General features: G+C 46.4%; 1 protein-coding gene across 9 annotated transcripts in view; it reads left to right on the top strand.

Moving 5' to 3' along the window:
* VEGFA (vascular endothelial growth factor A) overlaps positions 1–27,472 on the top strand; it is a 34,975-nt gene extending 7,503 nt beyond the window's left edge. The window contains exons 2-9 of one of the 9 annotated variants that reach the window (XM_053458723.1): positions 3,056–3,104; positions 5,945–6,141; positions 7,053–7,129; positions 7,253–7,285; positions 11,370–11,417; positions 14,508–14,639; positions 15,806–15,902; positions 16,584–17,850. In XM_053458723.1, the coding sequence (XP_053314698.1) occupies positions 3,056–3,104; positions 5,945–6,141; positions 7,053–7,129; positions 7,253–7,285; positions 11,370–11,417; positions 14,508–14,639; positions 15,806–15,875 (606 nt within the window). In that variant the 3' untranslated portion in view covers positions 15,876–15,902; positions 16,584–17,850. Of the gene's footprint in view, positions 1–3,055; positions 3,105–5,944; positions 6,142–7,052; positions 7,130–7,252; positions 7,286–11,369; positions 11,436–14,507; positions 14,640–15,805; positions 15,903–16,583; positions 17,851–27,365 lie in introns of those variants that run through there. The other 8 variants (XM_053458722.1, XM_053458721.1, XM_053458726.1 and 5 more) reach the window with 8 other exon arrangements.
* Positions 27,473–27,890: the final 418 nt, after the last annotated feature.

Genomic DNA, 27,890 nt, shown 5'->3' with positions numbered 1-27,890 from the left:
CCGCCAGCCTCCTGCCCTCCACGGCCATGTTTGCTTTAACACCAGTGACCTTCGCCTTCAAAGATGAGCCACCAGCGGGAGCGTTACTGACGGGAAGCGGCCCGGATTCACTAAGCGCTGCCCCCCGGGCTCAAAGATTATCCACAATGACTCCTTTATAGAGTATTAATCCAGTTTCTGTTACTGTACGCAGTGCCGGCAGGGGGGTCCGGGGGTCCGGCAGTAATGGCCGCTACTTAAGGTGTTGGGTATCCGCCAATCACGTGCCTGCGTGGAAATAGTTAACTTTGGGCGGCTGAGAGGTAAATCCATCAGGAGCAGAATAAACAAGCAGGAGTCCCAATTAGTGGAGCTGTAAAGGGAACCATATGGCCGATCCCCCCCCCCCGCCTGTGCTTTTAATTAAGTCACATCCACACGGGGGTCTCTCCCACGTTAATGCATCCATGCTGTATAGATACTGGGGTAATTAGGGAGAGTCTATCTGTATTGTCTCTTAATTACCTCTGGCCACCTCTCCCTGGAGAACAGTGCCTGCAACCACAACTCTCTCTTTTTTCGATTTTGTCCATTCCCTGTGAAATCAGAACTTGCATAAAGTGAATTAATTAGTTAACCTCCAGCTCCGACCCCGTGTGTCTCCCACCGTAATAAGCCACTCTCCTGACTCCCAGCCGTCCAGTGAAGTACGTTTCTTTGAAGTTTGGGGAGTCCATGGTCAGATCGATAGAGACTCGAGAGGCCTTATCTGATCAGCACCTCCCCGGCACGATCTGTTATACAAACCCTTTCAACAAAGAAACTCAGTGTTTTCTCTTCCTGGCCGTGGGAGAGGTTGGTCAAATATTTAAAAAGGTGCAAGGTCGGCCATTGGCCTCTTTAACCCTCCTCTCCCCACTTCCACTGACGCCCTCTCCCCACTTCCACTGACGCCCTCTGCCCCTCGCAGGAAAAATAAACACACAAAACAAAATTACGATTTCCATTCGGACCGCTGTGTGTATACATATAGGGGAGAGTGAGTGAGAGTGAGGGAGAGCGAGTGAGAGCGAGTGTGCGCAGGCACAGGGTGGTTACTCTCTGTATATTTGTAGAGATTTGTATAATGCCGAGATTCTTCTTCTTCATTTATTGAATACTACATATTCAGTAGCGCTGTACAGTATAGGCGGGGGGGTTATGGCGGGTTTATACCGTGATATTGCTTAAGGTTCAAGCTGCAGTTCCACCGGCAATTTTTTTTTGCTGGGAATGGATAATTGTCATGTGACACAGAAGCAGTAGGCGATAGTTGAAATAGGGGAGCGGAGGATGCACTCGGGTTCCACGTCTGATCCCCTCTCTGGCCTAACGATCAGATCAAGCAGCTGACACGGCGATGCTTGGCCAGTGAGATGAAATCATGTCCTCCGGCGCCAGAGCGAAGTGCGGCCGAGACACTTGTGCTTCCTGCGGGAGGTTACACAGGAAGTGCCGGATCGCTCCTTCAGGAAGTCATTGAAGACCTTCTGCCGCGATAATCGCATCTCCTTTTCCTGCAGGGAGTCCTGTTTGGATGCCAAGAGGTTCTCTATCAGAGCAACTGATTCGTGTCTCTAGATCCAAACTGAACTGTGTCTGACCAGTCCTGATAACGCAGTCACACCCCCTACATTACATACAGACCCGCCGCTGTCTGACCAGTCCTGATAACGCAGTCACATCCCCTACATTACATACAGACCCGCCGCTGTCTGACCAGTCCTGATAACGCGGTCACACCCCCTACATTACATACAGACCCGCTGCTGTCTGACCAGTCCTGATAACGCAGTCACACCCCCTACATTACATACAGACCCGCCGCTGCCTGACCAGTCCTGATAACGCAGTCACACCCCCTACATTACATACAGACCCGTCGCTGCCTGACCAGTCCTGATAACGCAGTCACACCCCCTACATTACATACAGACCCGCCGCTGTCTGACCAGTCCTGATAACGCAGTCACATCCCCTACATTACATACAGACCTGCCGCTGCCTGACCAGTCCTGATAACGCGGTCACACCCCCTACATTACATACAGACCCGCTGCTGTCTGACCAGTCCTGATAACGCAGTCACTCCCCCTACATTACATACAGACCCGCCGCTGCCTGACCAGTCCTGATAACGCAGTCACACCCCCTACATTACATACAGACCCGCCGCTTTCTGACCAGTCCTGTATGACACGGTGCACGTCGCGCAGGACAGGCAGTCTGACTGGCACCTCCATGAAGCATGAGATCAATCTTAAAACCAGCAGAGAGAACAGATAAAAATAGCTCCTTAATGGAGGCACCAAGACCCAGACAGAATACGGTGCCTGTACCAACTATCCCAGCGATGAGCTGAAGGGCTGGCACTTCATTCTGTTGTTCAATGAAGTTAGTAAGTGACGGGAAATCCGTCCCCTGTAACCCCCTATACCACGTCCATGTATGGGAGCCTGGAGCTTCCTAATGTTAATACATTTTGGTTCGTAATGAGCCACCGAAGCCCCGAGCAGGAGATAAACAGGACTGTCCACAGCGGCAAGCAGAGCCTTTAACCCAAATTTCAGGATGAATATCCAGACGCTACGGGGGAGGGGGGGTCACTATTCTGCGACTTCAGCCAAAATATGACACAATCTGGACGATTTAGGGATTTTGGGGGGGTTTGCACTAAACCATTGGTTGTGGCTGCAGAGGGGTTTATTGGTCGGTGTTTAGATGGTGAGAGGGGAGTTTATTCTGTGAATATTTCAGTAAATGGCGGGTGGGCGTTATTGCGTTTGGAACGTGGACGTGGTCTCTATACACGTGGCAGGTCTTTGTGAAATGGTGCTTTATGGAGAGATTGCGATAAGATGTGTATAAGGTCCAGTATAATTCACACTGGTTCCCAGTCCCTTCTCCACCCCAATGCAGGAGTTAAGGCCCTGTCCCTGGGTCCCGGGGCAATAAATGTTTGTTTGACTCTTGGGGGGGGGTTCTGCCGATAGGAGTTCTGACTCTTTTTTTCTGTTTCTCTCTCTTGTGTCTTCAGTTGTCACGGACGGCCCCCACAGCAGGAGCGGATCATAAACCCACAGAAGGTAAGGAGAGACCCTTCTCAGTTATATATTTCATTTTCTCTGGCGCTTTTGCCCGGGATGCAAGAATTTTTTTTTTTTCTACAAGTTCAGAGAAAGGGTTAAAACACCTTCGCAGGCAGTTATTATGCTCTTTTGATGGCTGCAACATTAACCATTTGTGGGTGGAAAAATGCTGCCACCTAGGCCACCTCCAAGAGATGGGCAACCAGGCGTCATGGCTGCCCTCAAGTGCTTCTTTTGCCAGTTGCATGAGTGGGTGGGGCTACTATTAAAGTATCCTAATAAGCCAAGTATCCTATCAGGAAGCTCAGCATCTGCTGCTGCATATAGAGGGGTTGCTCTGGTCAGAAGTGTTATAATTTTTTGATGGAACCCTCTTTTGGAGCGAGTTGCCCCTTTTGGGACCATTTGCAGCCCCCCCTCTAGTTACCTCTGGGTGTATCTTTATACCCCGAGGCTGTCGTTGTGGGAGGTCATGGGAGGAAGGTATAAAAATGGAAGTTGTTTGTCAGCACTTTCCACCTCAGCAGATCACGTCTCGCACCTCAGACCTTATCTGCTGACATTGAGACGCCGAGCAGGCCTGGAGGTGAGAGGCGGGAAGTCCTCCAAGCCGTAATGGCGGGCTGCCTATAGGATCACCGGCTAGGCCCGGAGTGACCCCATACCTCCCCCTTGCTGGTAGTTAAGCGATGGCCTTAAAAGGGTTAAGGGAGCGGGTCATATGTGGTAAGAGGGGCAGGTTTTTTGGGGGCCGCTGGTTTTGGCTTCGTGGCTCCCGGTGACAGCGAGCTCTGCAGACAAAGCGTCGGGTCGGCGGCCTCCCGCCCGGGGGAAGTGAACTCAAGTGTCTTGTTAATCCGTATTATCGGGCGAGACGGATCCCGCTAATATCTGACAGAGAGACGGCAGGGATCACTCGTCTCATTGTGATCTTTCTCCCTGTTATTACGCAGCCTGCGGGCGGCTCACGTGGCCTCATTCCGGTTATTTTAAGCTGGTGAAACGTGGAGAACGTGCGGCAGGCGGCTCGCGGTGGGCAGAGCCCCCCCCCGAATGCATTGTCACGACTCAAACAAACGCAAATCCGCGTTACCCGCCGGCCCGACGTCACGCTGGTGGGACGCCATCAGGGGGTGGCAAAGACGTTCACCATTTTAACCCTTTCATTGGAAAAGCTATAGTATAGGTGACGTCTTGCGGGGGTTCATGTCTACTAAGCTGTTCAGGGGAGGCTGAGAACCCCTGGTTACAGATACCCCCCGGGGGCTCGGGGCTGTAACCTCTGGGGTATCCTGTATTTACACGCAAACAGCTGGCAGCCACGCACAGATTCTACTCCTGGCGGGTGAAACGGCCACCCCGAGGCAGTGGCAGGGGGTATCCGAGGCTCGTGGGTGCTTCTGTAAATCAGACAGTGAGACCCCTGACTGAACCCTTACAGAAAGTTATGGGGATTATGTATAAAGGGCAGAGTAGGGCAGTCGCCATAGTAACTGGATTAACGTCCAGGGTATGAGTTTTAGGCTGAGATGGTGGCTGGTAATCCAGCCTTCCAACCTTCTGTGCCAGGTGTCATGTTGAATTTGCCCTGGGCAGGTGGGCATCAGATTTTGACCCAAATTACGCCAAGGCCAGTATAGGAGAAAAGGGAGTCCGGAGGCTGTGAGGCCGGTGCGGGCATGGAGGACGTGTTCTAACGCTAATGGGGCAGCCGGGAGACCGGGCCGTGCGTCCTGCGTGCATTTCCCCCGGGGGGGGCCAGATTTCCAGCTGCTGCTCTGGTGGTCTCTGTTGGCCGTGAGGGGAGTCAGGTTTACAGTCTGCAAGTTAAAGGTGGGCTCCTTGCACATACCTCATCACCAGCACTGAAAGAGTTAAAAGCTGTCAGTGTCATGGTGATACAACCCCTAGAATTGTCTAGCAAGAAAGGGGTTAATGCCAATATATTACAGGAACGAGAGCCTGCCGTAAATACTGTAATAGATGGACGGGGGGGTCTCGATTTCACACCCTCTTTGTTTCAGGCGAAATCATTTGGGAAGCCATAATTACGTCCCTGAGAAAAGGGGCCACGGGGCGAATCGATTGGTTTCGCAACAAGTGGCCGTCATCACGGGGGGATTCTGACAAGGGGCAGTTTAATAACACGAGGGGGGGGTAAACCAGCAGCTGGACTGGGACTCTTCTAAGAGCCCCCAGTTACTGTCAGGGAGGCTGGTGGGATTTTAAGGGTTTTAACCGCTAATCCGCTGGCCGGCGGATGCCGTAACTGCGAGAGAATTTCTCCTGCTAATCCCAGCGCCATGTGGCCAGAAGTATTCGGACTGGGAGCCTTTGTCCGCCCGCCGAGAAATGCCGGTCTAATGAGCTCCCCGCGCATGGAAAGCGGATTGCGTTCTGAGAATTGCTGCGGCTCCCGTCTTACCGGGGAAGGTTATTTTAAACCGCGACATTTTAACGGGGTTAATTAAGCAGCTCTAACGATCAGGCCGGTCCCGCCGTCCTTTTTAGACCCCGTCCTTTTCTCGTGGCGTCTCGCTGAATGGGCTGATTCATCATTAACGATCAATAAAGTGGGATTGATGATCGGTATCGCCGGCGCTACGAGGAGCGATCAATGACTCCGTCTCCAATGTAATGGCCCTCGCTGGGTGGCCATGCGCGGCTGCGCTTTCTGATATATCTGTCACGGTATGACACGGTTAGGGATCGCCATCGAATGTATAGCCCTAGGCACCTGCCCTACGTTAGGGATCGTGTTAAATTGCCCCCTCACCCTATCTGCCCTGGACGAGGGGCCGTATTAAATCGCCCTTCTCTTTGTCTTCCGAGCGCAGTGGTGCCGTTCTTGAAGGTGTACGAGCGAAGCATCTGCCAGGTGCGGGAGAACATGGTGGACATCTACCAGGAGTACCCGGACGAGGTGGAATATATCTTTAAGCCGTCCTGCGTGCCCTTGATGCGGTGTTCGGGATGCTGCAACGACGAGAGCCTGGAGTGCGTGCCGACCGAGTGCCACAACGTCACCATGCAGGTAGGTGGCCCGGGCGTGTGGAGCGGCCCCCCCGGCCCAGCCAGACGCCTTTCTACCCCCCTCTCATTTTCCTGCGGATCCTAACATGTGATGCGCGGGGGGGCGACACTCGTCCCAAGGAAGATCCCCCCTGTGCCGTAGCGCGGTATTACATGCGGTACCCGCGCCCCGTCTGAGGGAAGTGGGGCGCGATCCGGGACACGTGGAGACCTTGTTTGGCGACAGCCGTCTCCCGTGTGAACCTTTCTGCCCTTTGGGTAAATATTGTGAGCTGAGGTTTTTCCAGATTAAATATTTACGAAGCTTTGCAAATCAGCCCGAATCCCAGTGGCCCTCGGCACGGTACATAAGGGCGAATCTGCGGGGGCCCCGGAGGGGCCGGAGCTGCGGCACCGACCCAGACCGCGTTCCCAGACCGCCTGCCGTGTCACTAATGGTGCATCTGCCAAATGACTCTCCCGGCATTAATGCCTTCTGGTGGGCCGGAGGGGCCACGTCCTGGTTGGCCCCTAAATGTTAGCTGCCGGCCCTAATGCCCGTTTAGCTTGGTCTGTAGGTGCATCTGCCCCCCCCCCGCCATCGACCTAATTTAGGTTTGACAAAGAGTTGTGTTCACCGGTGGCCCCTCCGGCACTCGTCGGACTTTTCATTTTATTGCCCCCTCGCCGATAAAGTTCACCGGGTTTAGCTGGACGCAGGATTAACATTCCTCCGGGGGCCGCGCAGGATTTTAAAGGGCCGGTACCCCCTCATCCTCCATTAAACAATGAAATATTTGGGTTGATAAGGATTCCATAGGACCCCAAAGGTTCTGTCTGCCGGGGGGTCTCCGGGGGAATGGGGGGGTCCCGTCCCCTGCCTACGTCTGCCGCGAGCCAGAAGCTGAAACAAACTCTTTTTGTGTCCCGCAGATAATGAGAATCAAACCTCACATAAGCCAGCTCATCATCGAAATGAGCTTCCAGCAGCACAGTCAGTGTGAGTGCAGGTGAGAACATGCGCGGCGGCCGCTCCGTGGCTTCGCGCTCCGTGGCTCTGCGTCCGTTGCATGCGCAGATTCGCTTTCGCCCGGTTTCTAAAAGTATTTCTTTTCTCGTTTTCTTCCCCGCAGACCAAAGAAAGACGTAAAAAGCAAGCAGGAAAAGTAAGTGGCCGGATTTCTGACTCGTCCTGTTTTTAACCCTTTCCCTTCTCCGTGTCCAACTCCCCTGTCAAACTATGTACTGGGATTTGATGCCTGCCTTTAACCCCGCGGGTGCCGTAGGGTTCTGATCCACTTCCAGGGCCCATCTGCAGTCACGGGGCCCAAAAAAACAAAAAGAAAACCCCTAATATTCGAAAGGTGGAATTTTAACATTTTGCCGTTTAGTTTCCTTGATAATAGAAACACAAAAAGTCAAACTACCCCTCGCAGCTGGGGCCCTCGCTCCGGGTCAGTTCATAGGGGCCGTTACCCTGATGATAGGGGCCGGCAGACGGTATGGGGGGCTCCGGCTTTGAAGATCCTCCTTAGCGTGTAGAGCCACATACATAATACATGCCAGGAAAACCTGGTTATTTTGTTTAGAAGCCTTTGGAATGCGCAGGTGCCGCGTGTGAAGCGGGTCGGGTTTATACACACAGAGATCACGGCCCCATCCGGCCCCTGTCTAGTCTGTAAAGACTGGAACCTTAATCAGTCGTTCTTAGATTCAGGAGCCGTATGTCTATCCCATGCATGTTTAATCCCCTCGCTGTATTACCCCCCCTACCACTTCTGCTGGGAGGCTGTTCCACTCATCTACCACCCTCTCAGTAAAGTAGATTCTTAGATTCAGGAGCCGTATGCTTACGCCACGCATGTTCAAATTCCCTCACGGTATGAAAGATGCGAAATAACGGCTTTCAGAAAGGAAGGGTCTCGTCTGCATTTAAAGTGTCCCCCGGCTGGTGACCGCCTGTGGGGTCTGGCTGACCAAGCGGCTGTCTGTCTGTCTGATCTGGATGAGCTGGTGTTGGTGCACGGGGGGTTAACACGTGGGTCTGCAGCTCGTCTCGCCCTTTGCTTTGGTGGAGGTTTCGGGGTTAATTGTGGTTTTGAGGGGAATGATTTGCGTGTCTAACCTGTGATCGGGGGAGGGGATGCGTGGCATTTCGTGGCATTTCGTGGCTCCTCTGTGAATACAAATCATCCTCAGTTTTTTCGCATTATTTGCGGGGAACGTTCTTTGCATTCATACGGATTTTATTAACCCACGCCGGTCGTCACTTAATTGTTTGGGTTTTTCTTTTGCACGTTTCCAGGTTTAACCCTTTCACTAAACCCCTGCAATTTCATAATAATTATTTTTATTTATTTTTTTACGCCACTGAATTTTTTATTACGTTCCCGGGACTTTGGGGCCAATAATTAAATGAAGAAATTCACAATTTTTCTAATTTTATTATAACAATAATTTGAGGGAGTCCCTGACATGCAGAAAGCGTGTAACGTGTTTCGTGCTTTGGCGACACGCGTTGAGCACAGGCATGTCCGGATACGCCGGGCAGAGCTGTGCGTGCGCGGGTTTAGGACGTTGTAAAAACGCAGGCTTTTGATATAAAGGGTTTCCTTAGATCTTGAAGCCCCTACCAGCCGGTGGCAACTTGTAGCCGAGCTCTCTGCCGAGGGGTATAATTACTTAGGAGGAGGCCAGGGAGTGGAGGCCGCGTTACCTGACTTCTCGGAGGCTTTTAGCGGAGGTCGTTAGCGTTTAAAGCGGCTCTTGGTGCCGGGGCGCGCGGAGCGGACACTCCGAGTGTTTCTCCTGAAGTGGAATTCGGAGTGGAGGAGGAGGGTAGAGAAGGGGAGAGAGCGGCCCGGGGGGGACGTGACGAGGGCGTTTTCCCAGACCCTGTTGGGACCTGTCGGCTGGCATCGCGGCAGAAAACATAACGATTCTCTCCTGCCGCGGCTTGCAGGGGACACCAGGAGCCAAAGAGTTAACCTCTTCAGATCTAGGGCCCCGCCATGTTACCCCGGGGGCTGCAGAGCCGGCTCCAGTGGAATGTGCCGCACGGCCCTCAGTCACCGTATACCGGCAGGGAAGAGGTTAATGAGTATAGTCAGATGTTTCACATTGTAAGTGAATAGGGGCCAGGAGCCAAGCGCCATGGGGGGTGGGGGGGTAGAGTCCCAGGCAGATCAGAGGTTTGGGGGTCAAGGTTAAAGCAATGGTGCCAGAGGGTGCGACCTGACGGAGCCCACCCAGACAGCCTGTGTATGGATCCATATGGGGGTCTTGCTCTGCCCCCCCCCGGCGGACAGGACCACAAGCCGGTGCAGACAAATCAGCACCACTGTTAATTTAGTTACCCCATTTAAATGCCCCCAGTTGCACTTTTCATATAGAGGTGTCACGTGAGATAGAAGGTCCCAGAATGCCCTGCAGCAGGAAGACGTTCCTATTAATATCGGGCCGCGTGTGGGAAAGGTCACCTCTGCTGTCCACGGGCCTTCATTGCGTGGCTAATGTTACCGTTGCCACCTCCCCCTGTGCTGCGGTGACCAGGCCCAGGACACCCTGCGACTTCTCTCTAATCCTGTCCGTACACAAAGAAACGCCTTGCCCTCCTCTCTGGCACACAAAAGGTTAATCATCAGATGTCTCTGCAGTACGTCGCACCGAGACAATCTGCCGGCTCCTCTGACCACTCGAGCTTTACAGCCGCAGGGGCCACCGGACCCACTCACAAGCGCGAGTGCCTTTGTCGCCTGCATACGGAGGAGCGCAGCCGCTTTCTCTTTGTGTCCGGACGGAGCCATTAGAGAAGGGACAGCGCAGGGGCAGGTTCCGTGCAACCCCAAACAAAGTGCCCAAAATCTGCCCCGGCAGCCGAGTCATGCTTACGGCAGATTATATTTATTTACCAGGAGGGTGAGAATCGGCCCAAAAGAACTCTCTCCCCTGTCTAACCTTTGATCCTCAGGGTCCCAGGGGTGAACAGCGAAGGGTTAATAGGGGGATTAGTAGCGGCTGGTAATGCAGTGAAATTCAGAGCGAGTGCACGGGGTCTGCTCCCGGGGCGCTTGGGTTACAGCGGGGCGGCCGCATGGAATCCGTCTGCTGTCACCTCCTTAATGCCCCGAGCGGAGTATTACTGCCTCTGACAGGATGACAATAAGCATCCCTGCCCTTATCACGCTGCACAAGTGCCCTGACCCTCGGGGAGGGATAATATTTACCCCCTTAGGAGCCTTTTGCCTAGATCTGGAGCTACCCCCCCAGGCGGTAAAAGAGTTAATTTTAACCCAAGTAACCTAAGACGACTTTGAAATAGTGCCACATTGCCACACAGAGGAGGGGCGCGTTGGCATGGAGCCTGCGCAATAAATTACGAGTGTTTACAGAAGGAGAGGTAAAGTTTACCCGCCGCCCAAAAAACAGCATTATGTTTCTCACCTGCCATTCAATCCCAGCGCCCCGTCCCACGGTGCACTCACCCAAACCCTGTCCCATTATATACTCCATTGTACCATTATAGAATCCCCCACACGCCATCCCATAATAATTCCTCCTTCCTAGTATATACTCCCCTATCCCATTATAGAATCCCCCAACGCCATCCCATAATAATTCCTCCTTCCTAGTATATACTCCCCTATCCCATTATAGAATCCCCCACACGCCATCCCATAATAATTCCTCCTTCCTAGTATATACTCCCCTATCCCATTATAGAATCCCCCAACGCCATCCCATAATAATTCCTCCTTCCTAGTATATACTCCCCTATCCCATTATAGAATCCCCCACACGCCATCCCATAATAATTCCTCCTTCCTAGTATATACTCCCCTATCCCATTATAGAATCCCCCACACGCCATCCCATAATAATTCCTCCTTCCTAGTATATACTCCCCTGTCCCATTATAGAATCCCCCCACGCCATCCCATAATAGATTCTTCTATTATAGAGTCCAGTACCCCATTATAGAATCCCCTACACTGCATCCCATAATTTCTCCATCGCATTAGATAGCCCCCCTATCCCATTACACAACCCCCCGCCCCATTCCATTATAGATGCCTCCATCCCATTAGGAAAACTCCATACCCCGACCAGTAAAAGGATTATTCCGTAATGCGGAATCTGTATTTCCACCGGAAGCGTCAGCTTTTTTTGCCCATTTTTTACGGTCTAGATTTTTTGCCCTCCCTTTCTGTCTCTCTGTCTCTCCCTCTTTTTTATTTTGTTTTCTTCCAGAAAAGCAAAGCGAGGAAAGGGCCTTAAAAGAAAGCGCAAGAAAATCCGGTACAAACCACAACGCTTGTACGTTTGTATCGTGTGCTCACTAAATGTCCAAATCGGGCACCCTCTCTCTGCCATCGTATCCCATCACCCATTAATAATTCACATTAATCCGCTTGTAGCATGTCAATCGGGGCCGTGTGATATGGGGGAGCCCGTCAGAGCTCATCGTGTAATTGGAGAACGTGTTGGTGGTGGCGGTGTGATGCGCGAATCCTGTTTTTCTGTTTTAATGTCATCATGAGATTTCCAGTTCCATTGCCCCGTGCTGGGCATTTAGTCGGTCTGGCTGGGCATTTAGTTTGGTCCATCTGGTCCAAGCTTATCTCCCACCGGACACCACAAAGCCTTTTAGAGCCGGGGGAACGTCCAAAACTCGTGGCCAACAAATACCATCATTGACTCTACAGAGGGGAAATTTTAAGCCCCAAAATAATTGTAATGATTGAGATGATGGAAAGTCCACTCGCTACTCCACAAAGCGGTGGAACCAGGGCCGCTTGGACCTTCCAAGTCTGAAGATCTGGAGAAGATGTGAAATCGGAACTTTGTTGATCTAGAATCACGAAGATTTATTCCTAATAGTTGGAAGATCTTCAGAAAACCTTGGAAGGCCCTCAGCCGTCCCGTTTTTCAGATAAATCTCATGATTACATTAGGTTTGGGCGGTAATCCTGAAATAAAGTGATCTGCCTTGTGACCGTCTTATTGGTGTTGGGTCTCTGTGCGTTTGCGTTCATCTACATCACTGCTGGGTATGTGTATATTCAGACTGCAATGTATTCCTTCCCGTTGTTCGGGTCTAAGGGTTACCCACCATTAGACATTCAGGGGTCCTAATATTTATTTTTATATAAGCCGTTAACCTCTGTAGTAGATCTGTTTGATTTTTGAGTCCCTGTTGCTGGTTTCCAGTAGCCTGGGGGAAGACATTTTGCTGGCTCCGCTCACTTCCTGCTGTACCTCACAGCTACTTCCTACTCTGAACACGTAGGGAACCTTTACAAATATTTCGAGACATGAGTGACTTTTAAAGCCCCCAATTATGTTATTTGGGGGCTCTGAAAGCCGTAAAGGTTACAGAAATTGGGCTAGAGCTTCCTCTAATCTTTTAATTGACCAATAAACTGTGGCCGTGTATTCCCTGTAAGGTGATTGGCTGCAGAGAATCCCTTCAGAGATTAATAAAAACCTTTCTTTGGTAGAAGGAAAGAAATCGATAAATGTGAAGAAGGGATTTGAATGGCGCTTGATTGCTGCCGGCAGCGCGGGGGATGATTACGGGATGATTGTCAGTCCTTTGTGATTCAAATAAGTCTAAGATTTGGGATTTCAATACCCCCCTCTTCCTCTGAAAGCCAAGCGTGTAGCGTGTTCTGCACCCGTATGGTGACATGAAGGGGGATCCATCAAACATCAGACCTCAAAAGGGCCCCGGGAAAGGTCATCACAAGAGACCTCGGCCCTAATTAGCGAGCCGTCACTTAAAGCCAAAGCCGGCGCGCTCTCGCCCATCAGTGTCCTCACACAACCTAGCACTCTCTGAGCACTAACGCCATGGGGGGGGTCTGTCTTCCGGAAGTAAAGGGGGGGACCTAACGAGCCCCAGCGTATATCTGCCCCATTAAGAAGCCTTTAGCAGGGCTGATAACTAGATGTCCTGCTAGGCTTTGGCGGCAGCTCGTAAATTGCCCCAAGGTCATTTAGAATGTGTTTGCAACACCAGGAATAAACGCATGCGCGGATTTATCTCGAGGAAGTCTCTGCAAGGCGTGGGCCTCTGCCATGTGAGGAAACCTCCATCACCCCGAATTATTTTAAGGGTGAAACTTCTCTTCTGATTTACGTTTAAAAATACCCAGTTTATCTACTCTGGCCTAGCAGTTCCAATAAAAGAATCTTTACATTATTCAGATGATTTTCTTAAAACTCCCAAAAACAAGCCGTACAATGTAAAAAGTTATTTATTTTTTTTATCCTGCTGGGGGAAACAACTTTCCCTTGCTCTAGCCTTTTTTTGAGCAGGAAGACACAACAGGAAGTGAGGCGTGCGAACGATAATTGCTTCCCCAAGCTACCTGAAAATCACTCCCTACTTTATAAAAATCCACGCAGCGGATTCTCTCAGCGTAGGGCAGCCTTCAGTTTTAATTAAATACATCATCACTTCATTTTGGTTTTAACCCCTTCAATATCAGAAAAGCACCTTGTACATGGTTTGCCAGGCAGGAGTTATCTTGCTTTTTTTTGTCTTTTCTTCACCGTTTGCCATTTCCTCTTTATTTCTAATCCTAAAATTCTGCATTTGGAGGGCTTTTCCATTTGGAAATGATTTCAAGCTCTTCTTTCCTCTCCCTGCAATCTTCACGCAAAGTACTTAATGCCTAGCTTCAAATTTTACATTTTTATGAAAAAACTAAACCTGAATTTATCTAAAAAAATATATATTTTTTACTGTACGGGTGGATCGTTTGGGCTCTTTGGTGACTGATGGGAAACCCCCACGTCCCACCCAAACCTTACACTTCTTTCCTGATAATAAATGCAAAATTGAGATTTCTGCAGAAAATACAAAATTTGAGTCTTTAATGTCAATCAAAATATATATATTTTTTTAAATTTTGCTCCTTCCAAATGCAGCGTTTTGCTTTCCAATGCCATGTCCGCTTCACTTCGCCTCTGTCATTGTCGTTCTGAAAAAGGGGACACGTTAGCTTTTGGGTTATAGATATTTTTGTAGGTTGAAAAAAAAATGCAAATTTTAAATTGGGGGCGGCCGCCCGCTTTTAGATCATTTCTTTAATATTTTTGCTAAAAGGTAGTAGTTTGTCCGTATGACGAACGATGGGGAATCTATAAGCTGGTGGCCGCCATGTTTAATGGAGTGCCATTATGAGGTCACATTGTCCGAGGTACCCCTACAAGCCAGGGTGGGCGTTCCTAATGCCGTTCGTTAGACGCGGAGTCGTCGCCCTGGCTCGGTACGGGGAGAAAATGCTTGTATTGTTTTCTGGAGTTATTGCATGTTGACGTTTCTCTTGCTGAAGCTTCTGTAGCTTAGTTCTCTCTTTTTTTTCCTTTTGCTTTTTGCAGTCATTGTGAGCCTTGCACAGAGAGGAGAAAACACTTGTTTGTCCAAGACCCCCAGACCTGTAAATGTTCCTGTAAATACACAGACTCACGTTGCAAAACGAGGCAGCTTGAGTTAAACGAAAGGACTTGCAGGTTGGTTTCTCTCGGGCGCGGGAAATGCCCACATCCACATCTAGAGCCGCTTCTTCCTGCTGCCTTCTGCTCCAGACTCCCTCTTTATGTCGTAGGCTGAACCCCCCCCATGGCTGTCGCTGTATTTCGGACCCTTCCTGTGTGGTCCCCCATTGGCTGTGATATATACGATCTTCATGCACACAGAGCTCCTTTTCACCAATAAACCTCCCCGACGTTCACACGTCACGGGTTCAGCGGGAGCAGGCAGCGTCACACATGGGTTCGCCCCGAATCAATGTCAGGGGCAACTTTTATAGATTAGCTGTAGGCGGCTTATACAGTTTAAGGCCCCCCGAGTTAATTTTACATTTACAATAAGTTCATACACAAAATCACAGCATGGCAGAGTCCATCATACACGGGGTATAACGGGTTATGGCGAGGGACTGTTTAGTGAAGTCGAAGGTAGAGTCCTACACACGGAGGGTTATAGTAGGTTTGGTCGGGGCAGTTGAGGGTAGAGTCCTGCACACGGAGGGTTATAGTAGGTTTGGTCGGGGCAGTTGAGGATAGAGTCCTGCACACGGAGGGTTATAGTAGGTTTGGTTGGGGCAGTTGAGGGTAGAGTCCTTCTCACGGAGGGTTATAGTAGGTTTGGTCGGGGCAGTTGAGGTTAGAGTCCTTCACAAGGAGGGTTATAGTAGGTTTGGTCGGGGCAGTTGAGGTTAGAGTCCTTCACACGGAGGGTTATAGTAGGTTTGGTTGGGGCAGTTGAGGGTAGAGTCCTTCACATGGAGGGTTATAGTAGGTTTGGTCGGGGCAGTTGAGGGTTGAGTCCTTCACACGGAGGGTTATAGTAGGTTTGGTCGGGGCAGTTGAGGGTAGAGTCCTTCACACGGAGGGTTATAGTAGGTTTGGTCGGGGCAGTTGAGGGTAGAGTCCTTCACACGGAGGGTTATAGTAGGTTTGGTCGGGGCAGTTCAGGGTAGAGTCCTTCACACGGAGGGTTATAGTAGGTTTGGTCGGGGCAGTTCAGGGTAGAGTCCTTCACACGGATGGTTATAGTAGGTTTGGCCGGGGCAGTTGAGGGTAGACAGAGTCCTCTACACTTGGGATTTGAGAGGTAGCGTTAAAGTGTGAACGGTGAGAGGTCTCCACAATCAGTGCAGTATGTTGTCTTTCAGTAGGAGAGACAAGAAGCCTAGAGCAGGACAACCCTATGGGGCCCCTCTTTCTGCTGACCTCGCTCACTAACGCGCTCTGCCACCTCTGTGCAGCAAAGTAAGTTACCCCCAACTAACACTCGCCCGACCCGACTCCCACTGCCGGCAGCTCTCCTGCCACCACCGTTAGTCTTTGTGATCCATCCCGTCTGATAGGTGGTCGAAGTCCTCTCTTTGTGATGTCTGGGGATGTCTCTGAGCCGGGGAGGGGAAGGTTCAACACTGGACCCGAAGCCACGGAGGACATTTTCTGAGCTGATCTTAAGACCAGCTCCAGATCGCTTCAACACCCCTTCCTAAATCTAATGTATCTGCGTTAACTACTGGGGGCCCAATTCAGGAACCTTTCCATAGCCCCTAAGCCCAGATTATATGACCTATAATAAGTCCACTTAAGAAATGTCATTCGGTCTACATTTACCACGTCTCTAAAAGTCCTCTGTCGGATGATTCCCAGTTTCTTGAAGCCTCTTCTGCGTTGATGACCCCGTAGCATGTCCATCGTAGTAATGCCACGTGGTGCGGATTTAATTCTAGGCATGATTACGGGTCGGTCGGGGCTGCTTTTGTTTTTAATATCTTGTTCAAATACAGAATTTTTCCTTCTTAAAACCCAACTTAAAGAAAGTAAATCATAAAAATCTTCTTAATTTTCTTGTTACTCCTGTTTTTTTTTTTTCCCCTTAAACATTTTTTTCTTTTTTTCTTCTCCCCAATTCCCCCCCCTCCCCCCGTTCAGATGTGAAAAGCCAAGACGGTGAAAAACGGAGAAAAGTCTCCCCGAGAGAGACGAGACAGAATCGAAATGAAGGAATACACGTAGCACAGCACTTTGATACCTAAGCATTCCGGAACGAGGGAGAAGATGACGCTACCATCCGCTAAAACCATTTCTCCTTCTCATATCAAATTCGATGCTGCTAAAACACCGAGAGCCAGAACAGCGGGGTCATATATATACATGTTTTTTTTTTGTTTGTATTTTTTTGGGGGGATTCCTATAATTATATTATTATTATTATAAGTAAATATAGATATCTATATATATATGTATATATCTATATGGGATTTTTTTTTCTATATGTGTACTTGCTGGACTCTTTTGGCCAATCTTTAGTAATAATAATAATTATTATTTTTGAAGCTGACATGTGGGGTTTAGCTGTTGAAAAGAGGCTAAACCCTAATATTATTCACTTTTCTGCATGGATGTTTGGGTTGGTTTTTTTTTTATGTCACTATCTACGCTAAACCCGCATTTACAAGACGAAAAATAACAAGTCAAAGGTCAAAGTAGCCCTGCTGAGAACGGCTGAATTCGATCCTCTCGGAAAACCCAGCCCATGCGCTCTACAGAGAGAAAGAGAGAGACTGGAGAGAGAAGGTTATGGTGGAACCCGACGGCGCCATGTTTTCTGGCCCTGCTATCACGGAAAGATGGTGTGTTCAAACATTTAGACTCTGGGTCTTTTGCAGCAACGAGCCCAAAGTCTTCTTCAAACCACACAAAAAAATATCTACAAAAGGAAAGAAAGGTTTCATTTATGTGACCTCTTGGCTCCGTTATACCAGGCAGGTGCTGAGCCAGTTCCAATCTCATCTCTGTGCTCTTACAACGTCCGGGATTTCAGAGGAAAGATAAAGAGTGTGGACCAAATTCAACGCCACGTGGTACATGGAGATATCATTTCGAGACTGGTCTGCTTCCGTGGAGGGAGACCACCGTCAAAGTGGAACTGTGTAAATTGAGTAACTGCTCCGTGAGGAAGACTCACTCATAATGAGTGGAATTGCTATAATATGAGTAAGACTCACTCAGTGAGTGAGCATTGTTTTCTGGATGACTTTTTTTGAATGAGTGAGGCTGCCTTCCAGGGATTTTGCTCTCAGACTCCACACTCGGAAGGGGTTTCTTTATTCCAATCACAGAACCAGGACTGGCTCAGCGTGTCTGAAAATCCAACGCCACACCTGGAATCTCGTCAGAAACGCACGAAAAACAAAAACACGATGGAACGGAACGATGCGCGTAGCCAGCGATGAGTGCTAGAGCTGCAGAACCGGAGTCTTGGGACACGTTCACTGTACCCTTCTGCATGTGTCATGCGTGTATACAGATACACACACGTGTTGGGAATATACTGTCCCCAGGGTCAGCGCACCATGGCTTGGTCAGTTGGGGGGGCTGGCCGCGCATGCACCTGGGGCAGCCGATGTGTTTTTATTTATTGTTTTCTGTTGGAAAATATTGAGCTTTCCTGTATTTGGTTCCCAGTTGGCCACTAATCACGAGACACCTTGAGGAGGACACAGGGACCTGTGCTGCTGGAGGGAACCCCCGTGTAGGGATTGGGAATGGGGTAACAGGCCCCGTTAGTGAGTCCTTCGTCCGACTGTATCGGCACGTGACGTGAATCAGGGTCAAATCCAGGAAAGGCAAGAGCTTCTGCAACACAGACCTCTGCAGCAGTGAAAGGGTTATAGCATGGTGAATCTCCCCAATCTGCCCCGTTTCCCGTCAACGATTACCTTGTTAATTCGAATTGTCCCAGAATCTGTGACTAAATATTCCGGCTAATCCCAGAAAAACGTCCTAGAACCCAACCGGTTAATTCTCATTCACAACAGGCAGAGCTGCACATTGTTATCTATAAACCAATTAAAGACCCACGTAGAACATGCGCAAGCCAGCGAGCGCGAACAGTATATTGGATCCCGTAGGTGTGTATGTGTATATTCACATACGTGTGTGTGTATATGTATACAGAGATGCAGAAGCGTTGGATCATATTTCTTATTTAATATCCCTTTTGTGCAGGAGGGCTCAGTGTTTCTATTTAAATTTCAGATTATTTATGAAAGAAATACATGGATTGTTCAATGTTTTTATCTCTTCTCTGCGTTGGTCTTTTAATTTCTTCCTCTCCCTGCTGTCCTTTTTGAGAAGCGGGTGAGCTATTGGGTCTTGTGAGGGTGAATGGTTTCACCGTTGGGTATGGAGCTCCAGACCGGCGCGTTTCGCTCTACACATCCAGAGCATTGAAACACTGCAGCCTCGCTAGCTCAAGCGAAACGCGCTGACCCTGTCGACATCCTTAAGGCCCTCTCCCTCCCATCACCCTTTAGTAGCCCCAGGTTAGTCTGTGCGCGAGGTACGTTTATTGGGGGGCAGAGGTAACCGGCAGATGCACGTTCCTACGTGCCGTTCCCCAACGTTAAAATAACTCGAACCGATAAACTAGGCTAATAGTATTATTTATTTATTTATACTGCTTCGTAAATCTGATGCAATTAATTAGGGATGAAATGTGCAACGGGCAAAAAATAAAATTAAGAAGATCTCCCGTGATTGGGCGCCTTGCAGTCCAGAGACGTATCATTTCTGTGTCACCGTTCATACCAGAGTGAACCCGCGTGGCGCCCTCTGCCTTCATTACACGCTGGACTAGCTCGTCCTAAGTATTTTGGGTTTCTTAAGGCTACGGCCGAGTCCTGCTTAAGGATAATGTACGATGAATCCTCAGACGCACTATATAGACGTGGGGGCTTGGGATAATCTAAGCTATATGTACGCTTGAAACATATTAAACCCCCGCCCCAGCAAGAACCGCCATATATAATCATAATGGTGTCGTCAGCCTCTTGTAGTCTTTCCACTGGAGTGTGAAGATGACGCGTTTTGCTTCCTAAGGGTCCGTTTTAGTTTTTTGGGGGGTTAAGTCGTGTTCTTCCAACTTGTTTGATGCCTTGTATTAGAGTGGGAAAAATTGTAATTTGCAGTATTAATGGTCTTAGTCTGTGGCCTCCAATGGAGGCTACTAAATTGTATTAACAGGCTATGAATCCAACTTCAGCTTCTATGGGAAGCAGTGAAGGAGGGTGAGTGGTTCCTCTTGCCAGAAATGGAGTTTGGCTGTTCATCAAGGGGTCAGAGAACTTAAGCAACCCAATAATCACAGTTGTTTCTGTATTAATTCACCAACTGATGGTCTGCTTAGTCCCATCTCTTAAATTCTTATAATATTACCTGTCCACCCATTGTGGCATCCATCCTGCCATGATGACCACCCCAACATGATGTTCATCTAGCCATAATGTCCACCTTACCCTGATATACATCCTTCCATAATGTCCACCTCACCGTGATGTCCATCCTGCCATAATGTCCATCTCTCAGTGGTTTCCATTCCTCCATATTGTCAACCTTACCATGATGTCCAACCCGCCATAATGTCCATCCCGCCATAATGTCCACCTCACCATGATGTCCATCCTTCCATAATGTCCACCTCACCACGATGTCCATCCTGCCATAATTCCATAATGTCCACCTCACCATGATGTCCATCCCACCATCATGTCCACCTCACCGTGATGTCCATCCCGCCATAATGTCCACCTCACCATGATGTCCATCCCACCATCATGTCCACCTCACCGTGATGTCCATTCCTCCATAATGTCCTTTCTCCCATGTTTTGTCCAATGGAGAAACTTCCTTATAACCAGGGACCCCTGAGGTAACAGAAAATGACGTCCATGTCACTATACATATCAATATAAAATCGCACTCATTTGTGTTAATTGGAACCAACAAATATGCCTCTGTTCTGCTCTATTTTAGTGGAAATAAATGTCATTTTATCTTTTAACGAACATAAGATGTCTCAACATTATTAAAACCCAAGAGTTCATTGTTAAAAATTTGGAGAAAATCAGAGGAGAATCGGAGAGAAACGAGCTGTGTCCGCGTCGGTCTGTTTTTGTTTTTTTTGCGTTAGAGCTGCATACTGACAATTTTTACCACTATTTTACTAAAACTATATATAATAACCCTAAGGATATTAACCCCTGTCATGCCAGAGGGGCTTTGTAGAAGGTGCCTCTTGCAACTGAGAAATTGATATATGTATATTTGTGTTCAGTTCCTTTTTTTTATAAATAAAGTTTTAAAAAGACAAAAAAGTAACTATACGCTAACAAATCTTTCTCCTTTTTTATGATTGTAATATTTGTTTCTTTTTATTTATTGGTGCTATCATTTGTAATTTGTGCCGAAAAAAACCCCCAACTCATTAACTCACTTTTTCTTTCCAAAATTAATATTCTGTAGAAACCATATTTATTTTTTGAAAAGTATAAATATATAATTCAAAATGGCCTTGTTTGGTTTGTTTTTATTGTGAATCCTTGAACTTTGTGTATATTTAAGCGCTTAAACATTTAATGGGGGTGACATTCTTTAAACAGACGAAAATCCTGTAGTTTGTCACATTTTACCTCTTTTGTAATTTTTGGGGAAACTTTTAATTTGAAATTCTCCTTATAGGGGAAAAAAATCTTTAATACGGAAACTGATGAAGCCCAAACGTTTCCGGGTTTCTTTTCACTGTATGTGGGGTCCGGTTTCGATGGTCACCGAGGGGTTCCATTTCATATAAATTTCGCAATGAACTAATTCTTGCCGATACAAGAACTTCTCTCCGCGCTCTTTGGAATTTGTTTCAAAATCAAGTTTAACTGCAGGAATTCATTATTCCAGCCCCTGTCGCGTGCAGCTGCCATCTTCTGACATATATATTAAAAAAAAAAAAAACAGGAAAAAAAATCCCTGGCAAGAGTATAGCGTCTCGGGTGCTCCTATTACATTCTGATTTCTTTGGGGTGAAAGTTGTGTAAATTTGGCTGATAGATCCGCTTTTTGCACACTTTTTTCCACATTGAGCACCAGCTGCCCCAAAATTTCCACCCCTTTACAGGCCATGGACGGCGACGGCCAGACGTTTGCTCTGGAGACTGAGGTCCCCTCGGACCAGCTGCGGTTTATGTCTCATCTTCCATAAAAATAGACCTTATACCTCTTTGGTTGATATTTGGTCAATGTGAACCTTTAGGGTAACTAGCGGGGTTGGCCATGTTTCAGACCGTGAATGCTGGACCTCCGGTTGAGGTCACTCTTGTGGACCGGCTGCCATCTTCCCCTCCGCTCGCGAAGACAGACTCTGTCTAGTGACATCGCATATGTTCTCGTGGGAAGCAGAATGACATCAGAGGAAAGATGGTGGCACTCAAAATCCAATCTACCTTGTCAACACATTGTGTCTGGCATCTCTGGACGACAACAACTAAGACATAAACTCCCAGCATTGCGAAATTTGTCTGGTTCTCCCCATCATCTATTTTGGTTTCTTTTCCTGGCGTCGGCTCTAATGTTACCTGTCAGTTTCTAGAGATTTAATATTTTTTTACCCCCTTGGTCCTCAAAATCAAGTACCCAGTGAGTCTTGATAAGTCCTTCTGGCATCTAACCGGTTAAGTTCCCTTTGTGGAGCCCCGACCCCGCTGTATATAAAGTTTCGCAACTAAACCCCCGAGATGTACCTGCGTTCACAGAAACATAAACAGCATCATTTTCAGTTACATAACACGAAGCTTCTCACGGAAACGTGTGCCCAGAACATACACTCGATGTGTTTTTTCATGTTCTGAGCTCATATTCAACAAAAAAAAATTGTTTTTTGCAAATACGAGACACCGAGACAAGGACATTTTCATACAAAAAAAAAAAACATTTCAGGGAACATCCCAGAAAGGTTAAGGTGAATGCAGAGGTTGATTCAGGCTATATCTGCTTCACGAGTCAAATGACTGAGCAAAAAGATTTGCTTCTGTACAAAGATTACATTTCAGGACGGGTGACTTAGTGACTTAGATTCACCCCACTGATCGAGGAGAAGCAAAAACCCCACATGGAAAGAATTTCTAACCCTGTATATTCCTCATATTATATATTACATGCTCTCCGGCCCGTATAACTAATGCCGTCCTTATAACCCGTTATATCCCTGTATATTCCTCATATTATATATTATATACTCTCCGGCCTGTATAACTAATCCCGTCCTTATAACCCGTTATATCCCTGTATATTCCTCATATTATATATTATATACTCTCCCCCGTATAACTAATCCCGTCCTTATAACCCGTTATATCCTGTATATTCCTCATATTATATATTATATACTCTCCGGCTGTATAACTAATCCCGTCCATATAACCCGTTATATATCCTGTATATTCCTCATATTATATATTATATACTCTCCCCCGTATAACTAATCCCGTCCTTATAACCCGTTATATCCTGTATATTCCTCATATTATATATTATATACTCTCCGGCTGTATAACTAATCCCGTCCATATAACCCGTTATATATCCTGTATATTCCTCATATTATATATTATATACTCTCCCCCGTATAACTAATCCCGTCCTTATAACCCGTTATATATCCTGTATATTCCTCATATTATATATTATATACTCTCCGGCTGTATAACTAATCCCGTCCTTATAACCCGTTATATCCCTGTATATTCCTCATATTATATATTATATACTCTCCGGCCCGTATAACTAATCCCGTCCTTATAACCCGTTATATCCCTGTATATTCCTCATATTATATATTATATACTCTCCCACCTTATAACTAATCCCGTCCTTATAACCCGTTATATCCTGTATATTCCTCATATTATATATTATATACTCTCCGGCCGTATAACTAATCCCGTCCTTATAACCCGTTATACCCCCTGTACATTCCTCATATTATATATTATATACTCTCCGGCCCGTATAACTAATCCCGTCCTTATAACCCGTTATATCCCTGTATATTCCTCATATTATATATTATATACTCTCTGGCCATATAACTAATGTCGTCCATATAACCCGTTATATATCCTGTATATTTCTCATATTATATATTATATACTCTCCAGCCCATATAACTAATCCTATCCTTATAACCCGTTATATCCTGTATATTCCTCATATTATATATCATATACTCTCTGGCCATATAACTAATCTCGTCCTTATAACCTGTTATATCGCTGTATATTCCTCATATTATATATTATATACTCTCCCCCGTATAACTAATCCCGTCCTTATAACCCGTTATATCCTGTATATTCCTCATATTATATATTATATACCCCCCCGTATAACTAATCCCATCCTTATAACCTGTTATATCCCTGTAAATTCTTCATATTATATATTATATACTCTCCGGCGTATAACTTATCCCGTCCTTATAACCCGTTATATACCTGTATATTCCTCATATTATATATTATATACTCTCCGGCCGCATAACTAATCCCGTCCTTATAACCCTTTATATCCCTGTATATTCCTCATATTATATACTCTCCAGTCGTATAACTAATCCTGTCCTTATATCCCGTTATATCCTGTATATTCCTCATATTATATATTATATACTCTCCCACCTTATAACTAATCCTGTCCTTATAACCCGTTATACCCCCTGTATATTCCTCATATTATATATTATATACTCTCCGGCCCGTATAACTAATCCCGTCCTTATAACCCGTTATATCCCTGTATATTCCTCATATTATATATCATATACTCTCTGGCCGTATAACTAATCTCGTCCTTATAACCTGTTATATCCCTGTATATTCCTCATATTATATATTATATACTCTCTGGCCGTATAACTAATCTCGTCCATATAACCCGTTATATATCCTGTATACTTCTCATATTATATATTATATACTCTCTCGCCGTATAACTAATCTCGTCCTTATAACCTGTTATATCGCTGTATATTCCTCATATTATATATCATATACTCTCCGCCGTATAACTAATCTCGTCCTTATAACCTGTTATATCCCTGTATATTCCTCATATTATAGATTATATACTCTCCAGCCGTATAACTAATCCCGTCCTTATAACCCGTTATATCCTGTATATTCCTCATATTATATATTATATACTCTCCCCCGTATAACTAATCCCGTCCTTATAACCCGTTATATCCCTGTATATTCCTCATATTATATATTTTATACTCTCCGGCCGCATAACTAATCCCATCCTTATAACCCTTTATATCCCTGTATATTCCTCATATTATATACTCTCCAGTCGTATAACTAATCCTGTCCTTATATCCCGTTATATCCTGTATATTCCTCATATTATATATTATATACTCTCCGGCTGTATAACTAATCCCGTCCTTATAACCCGTTATATCCCTGTATATTCCTCATATTATATATTATATACTCTTACTCCGTATAACTAATCCCGTCCTTATAACCTGTTATATCCTGTATATTCCTCATATTATATATTATATACTCTCCCCCCCGTATAACTAATCCCGTCCTTATAACCCATTATATCTCTCTATATTCCTCATATTATATATTATATACTCTCCGCCCATATAACTAATCCCGTCCTTATAACCCATTATATCTCTCTATATTCCTCATATTATATATTATATACTCTCCGGACATATAGCTAATCCTGTCCTTATAACCCGTTATATCCTGTATATTCCTCATATTATATACTCTCTTGCTGTACAACTAACCCCGTCCTTATAATCCGTTATATCCCTGTATATTCCTCATATTATATATTATATACTCTCCATCCATATAACTAATCCCGTCCTTATAACCCGTTATATCCCTGTATATTCCTCACATTATATATTATATACTCTCCGGCCGTATAACTAATCCCGTCCTTATAACCCTTTATATCCCTGTATATTCCTCATATTATATATTCTATACTCTCCCCGTATAACTAATCCCGTCCTTATAACCCGTTATATCCTGTTTATTCCTCATATTATATATTATATACTCTCCCCCGTATAACTAATCCCGTCCTTATAACCCGTTATATCCCTGTATATTTCCCATATTATATATTATATACTCTCCATCCGTATAACTAATCCCGTCCTTATAACCCGTTATATCCCTGTATATTCCTCACATTATATATTATATACTCTCCGGCCGTATAACTAATCCCGTCCTTATAACCCGTTATATCCTGTATATTCCTCATATTATATATTATATACTCTCCCCCCGTATAACTAATCCCGTCCTTATAGCCCGTTATATATTGTATATTCCTCATATTATATATTATATACTCTCCGGCCGTATAACTAATCCCGTCCATATAACCCGTTATATCCCTGTTTATTCCTCATATTATATATTATATACTCTCCAGCCGTATAACTAATCCCGTCCTTATAACCAGTTATATCCCTGTATATTCCTCATATTTGTGCTGACTTCCTATCATCTAGACTTTTGCTTTTAGTTCAGGGTTTATTCATTAATGGGGGCTGTGATTACATTATTAAACCCCTGAAACCAAAAGTGTGCTGTTTAGAATTCCAGGATATCCTAATACGAGACAAGGAGATCTTGGATTCACTCACTAAATGATGACATTTTTGTTACTGTATACAGCGCTGGGGGTTATATTACTGTATACAGCGCTGGGGGGTTATATTACTGTATACAGCGCTGGGGGTTATATTACTGTATACAGCGCTAGGGGTTATATTACTGTATACAGCGCTGGGGGTTATATTACTGTATACAGCGCTGGGGGTTATATTACTGTATACAGCACTGGGGAGGATATTACTGTATACAGCACTGGGGGTTATATTACTGTATACAGCGCTGGGGGTTATATTACTGTATACAGCGCTGGGGGTTATATTACTGTATTCAGCACTGGGGGTTATATTACTGTATACAGTGCTGGGGGTTATATTACTGTATACAGTGCTGGGGGTTATATTACTGTATACAGTGCTGGGGGTTATATTACTGTATACAGCGCTGGGGGTTATATTACTGTATACAGCGCTGGGGGTTACATTACTGTATACAGCGCTAGGGGTTATATTACTGTATACAGTGCTGGGGGGTTATGTTACTGTATACAGCGCTTGGGGTTATATTACTGTATACAGCGCTGGGGGTTATATTACTGTATACAGCGCTGGGGGTTATATTACTGTATACAGCGCTGGGGGTTATATTACTGTATACAGTGCTGGGGGGTTATATTACTGTATACAGCGCTGGGGGTTATATTACTGTATACAGCACTGGGGTTATATTACTGTATACAGTGCTGGGGGTTATATTACTGTATACAGCGCTGGGGTTATATTACTGTATACAGCGCTGGGGGGTTATATTACTGTATACAGCGCTGGGGGTTATATTACTGTATACAGCGCTGGGGGTTATATTACTGTATACAGCGCTGGGGGGTTATATTACTGTATACAGCGCTGGGGGGTTATATTACTGTGTACAGCTCTGGGGGTTATATTACTGTGTACAGCGCTGGGGGTTATATTACTGTATACAGCGCTGGGGGCTTATATTACTGTATACAGTGCTGGGGGTTATATTACTGTATACAGCGATGGGGGTTATATTACTGTATACAGCGCTGGGAGTTATATTACTGTATATAGCGCTGGGGGTTATTACTGCATACAGAGCTGGGGGTTATTACTGTATAAAGCACGGGGTATTATTGTATACAGCATGGGGGTATTATTGTATAATTTAACCGTATTACTCGTTTCTCTCTATAAATCAGGTTTGAGGAGCAGGAGTTCGCAGGAAAACTCCTAAGACGAAAGGCGAGGAGTGAATGGAACACAACCCACCTGAGACCCTCCGCCGATACGTGCTGACCATGGCAAACTCAGGGGGGTAAGTACACGTAGGAGGGGGGGGCAATAAGAAAAATCACAATGTGAGAGGACGGACTGGGCCCAGTGATTTTAGATGCTGGTCAGAATGAGAGCCGCGGGGCAGATGCTGCGCCTCCATCTTTCTCGGTGATATTTCTGTGATTTCCTCTCCACCCGCTGTAAATACCTGGGAACGGCTAAACTGCTCATCAGAGAGGTTAAAGGGGTAATAAACCGATCTCATGCCCCGCCTCACTATAATATAACTATGGGGGTACATAGGGGTAGCATCTTACAATGATTATAGGAGTAATTTTGGAGCAGCCGTGGTTGTAGCCGTGGTTACAGCCTCTTCTCCTCGGTCCTTGGTGTTACAATGCGACGGGTTTCCATTATCATGCAGTGACATGCAGGACGCCGTGTCTGTC

This window comes from Spea bombifrons, chromosome 3 (assembly GCF_027358695.1).
Source record: "Spea bombifrons isolate aSpeBom1 chromosome 3, aSpeBom1.2.pri, whole genome shotgun sequence".
NCBI lineage: Eukaryota > Metazoa > Chordata > Amphibia > Anura > Pelobatidae > Spea > Spea bombifrons.
Note: the sequence above shows the minus strand (reverse complement) of the source record. Positions and strands in the feature narration are given on the sequence as shown.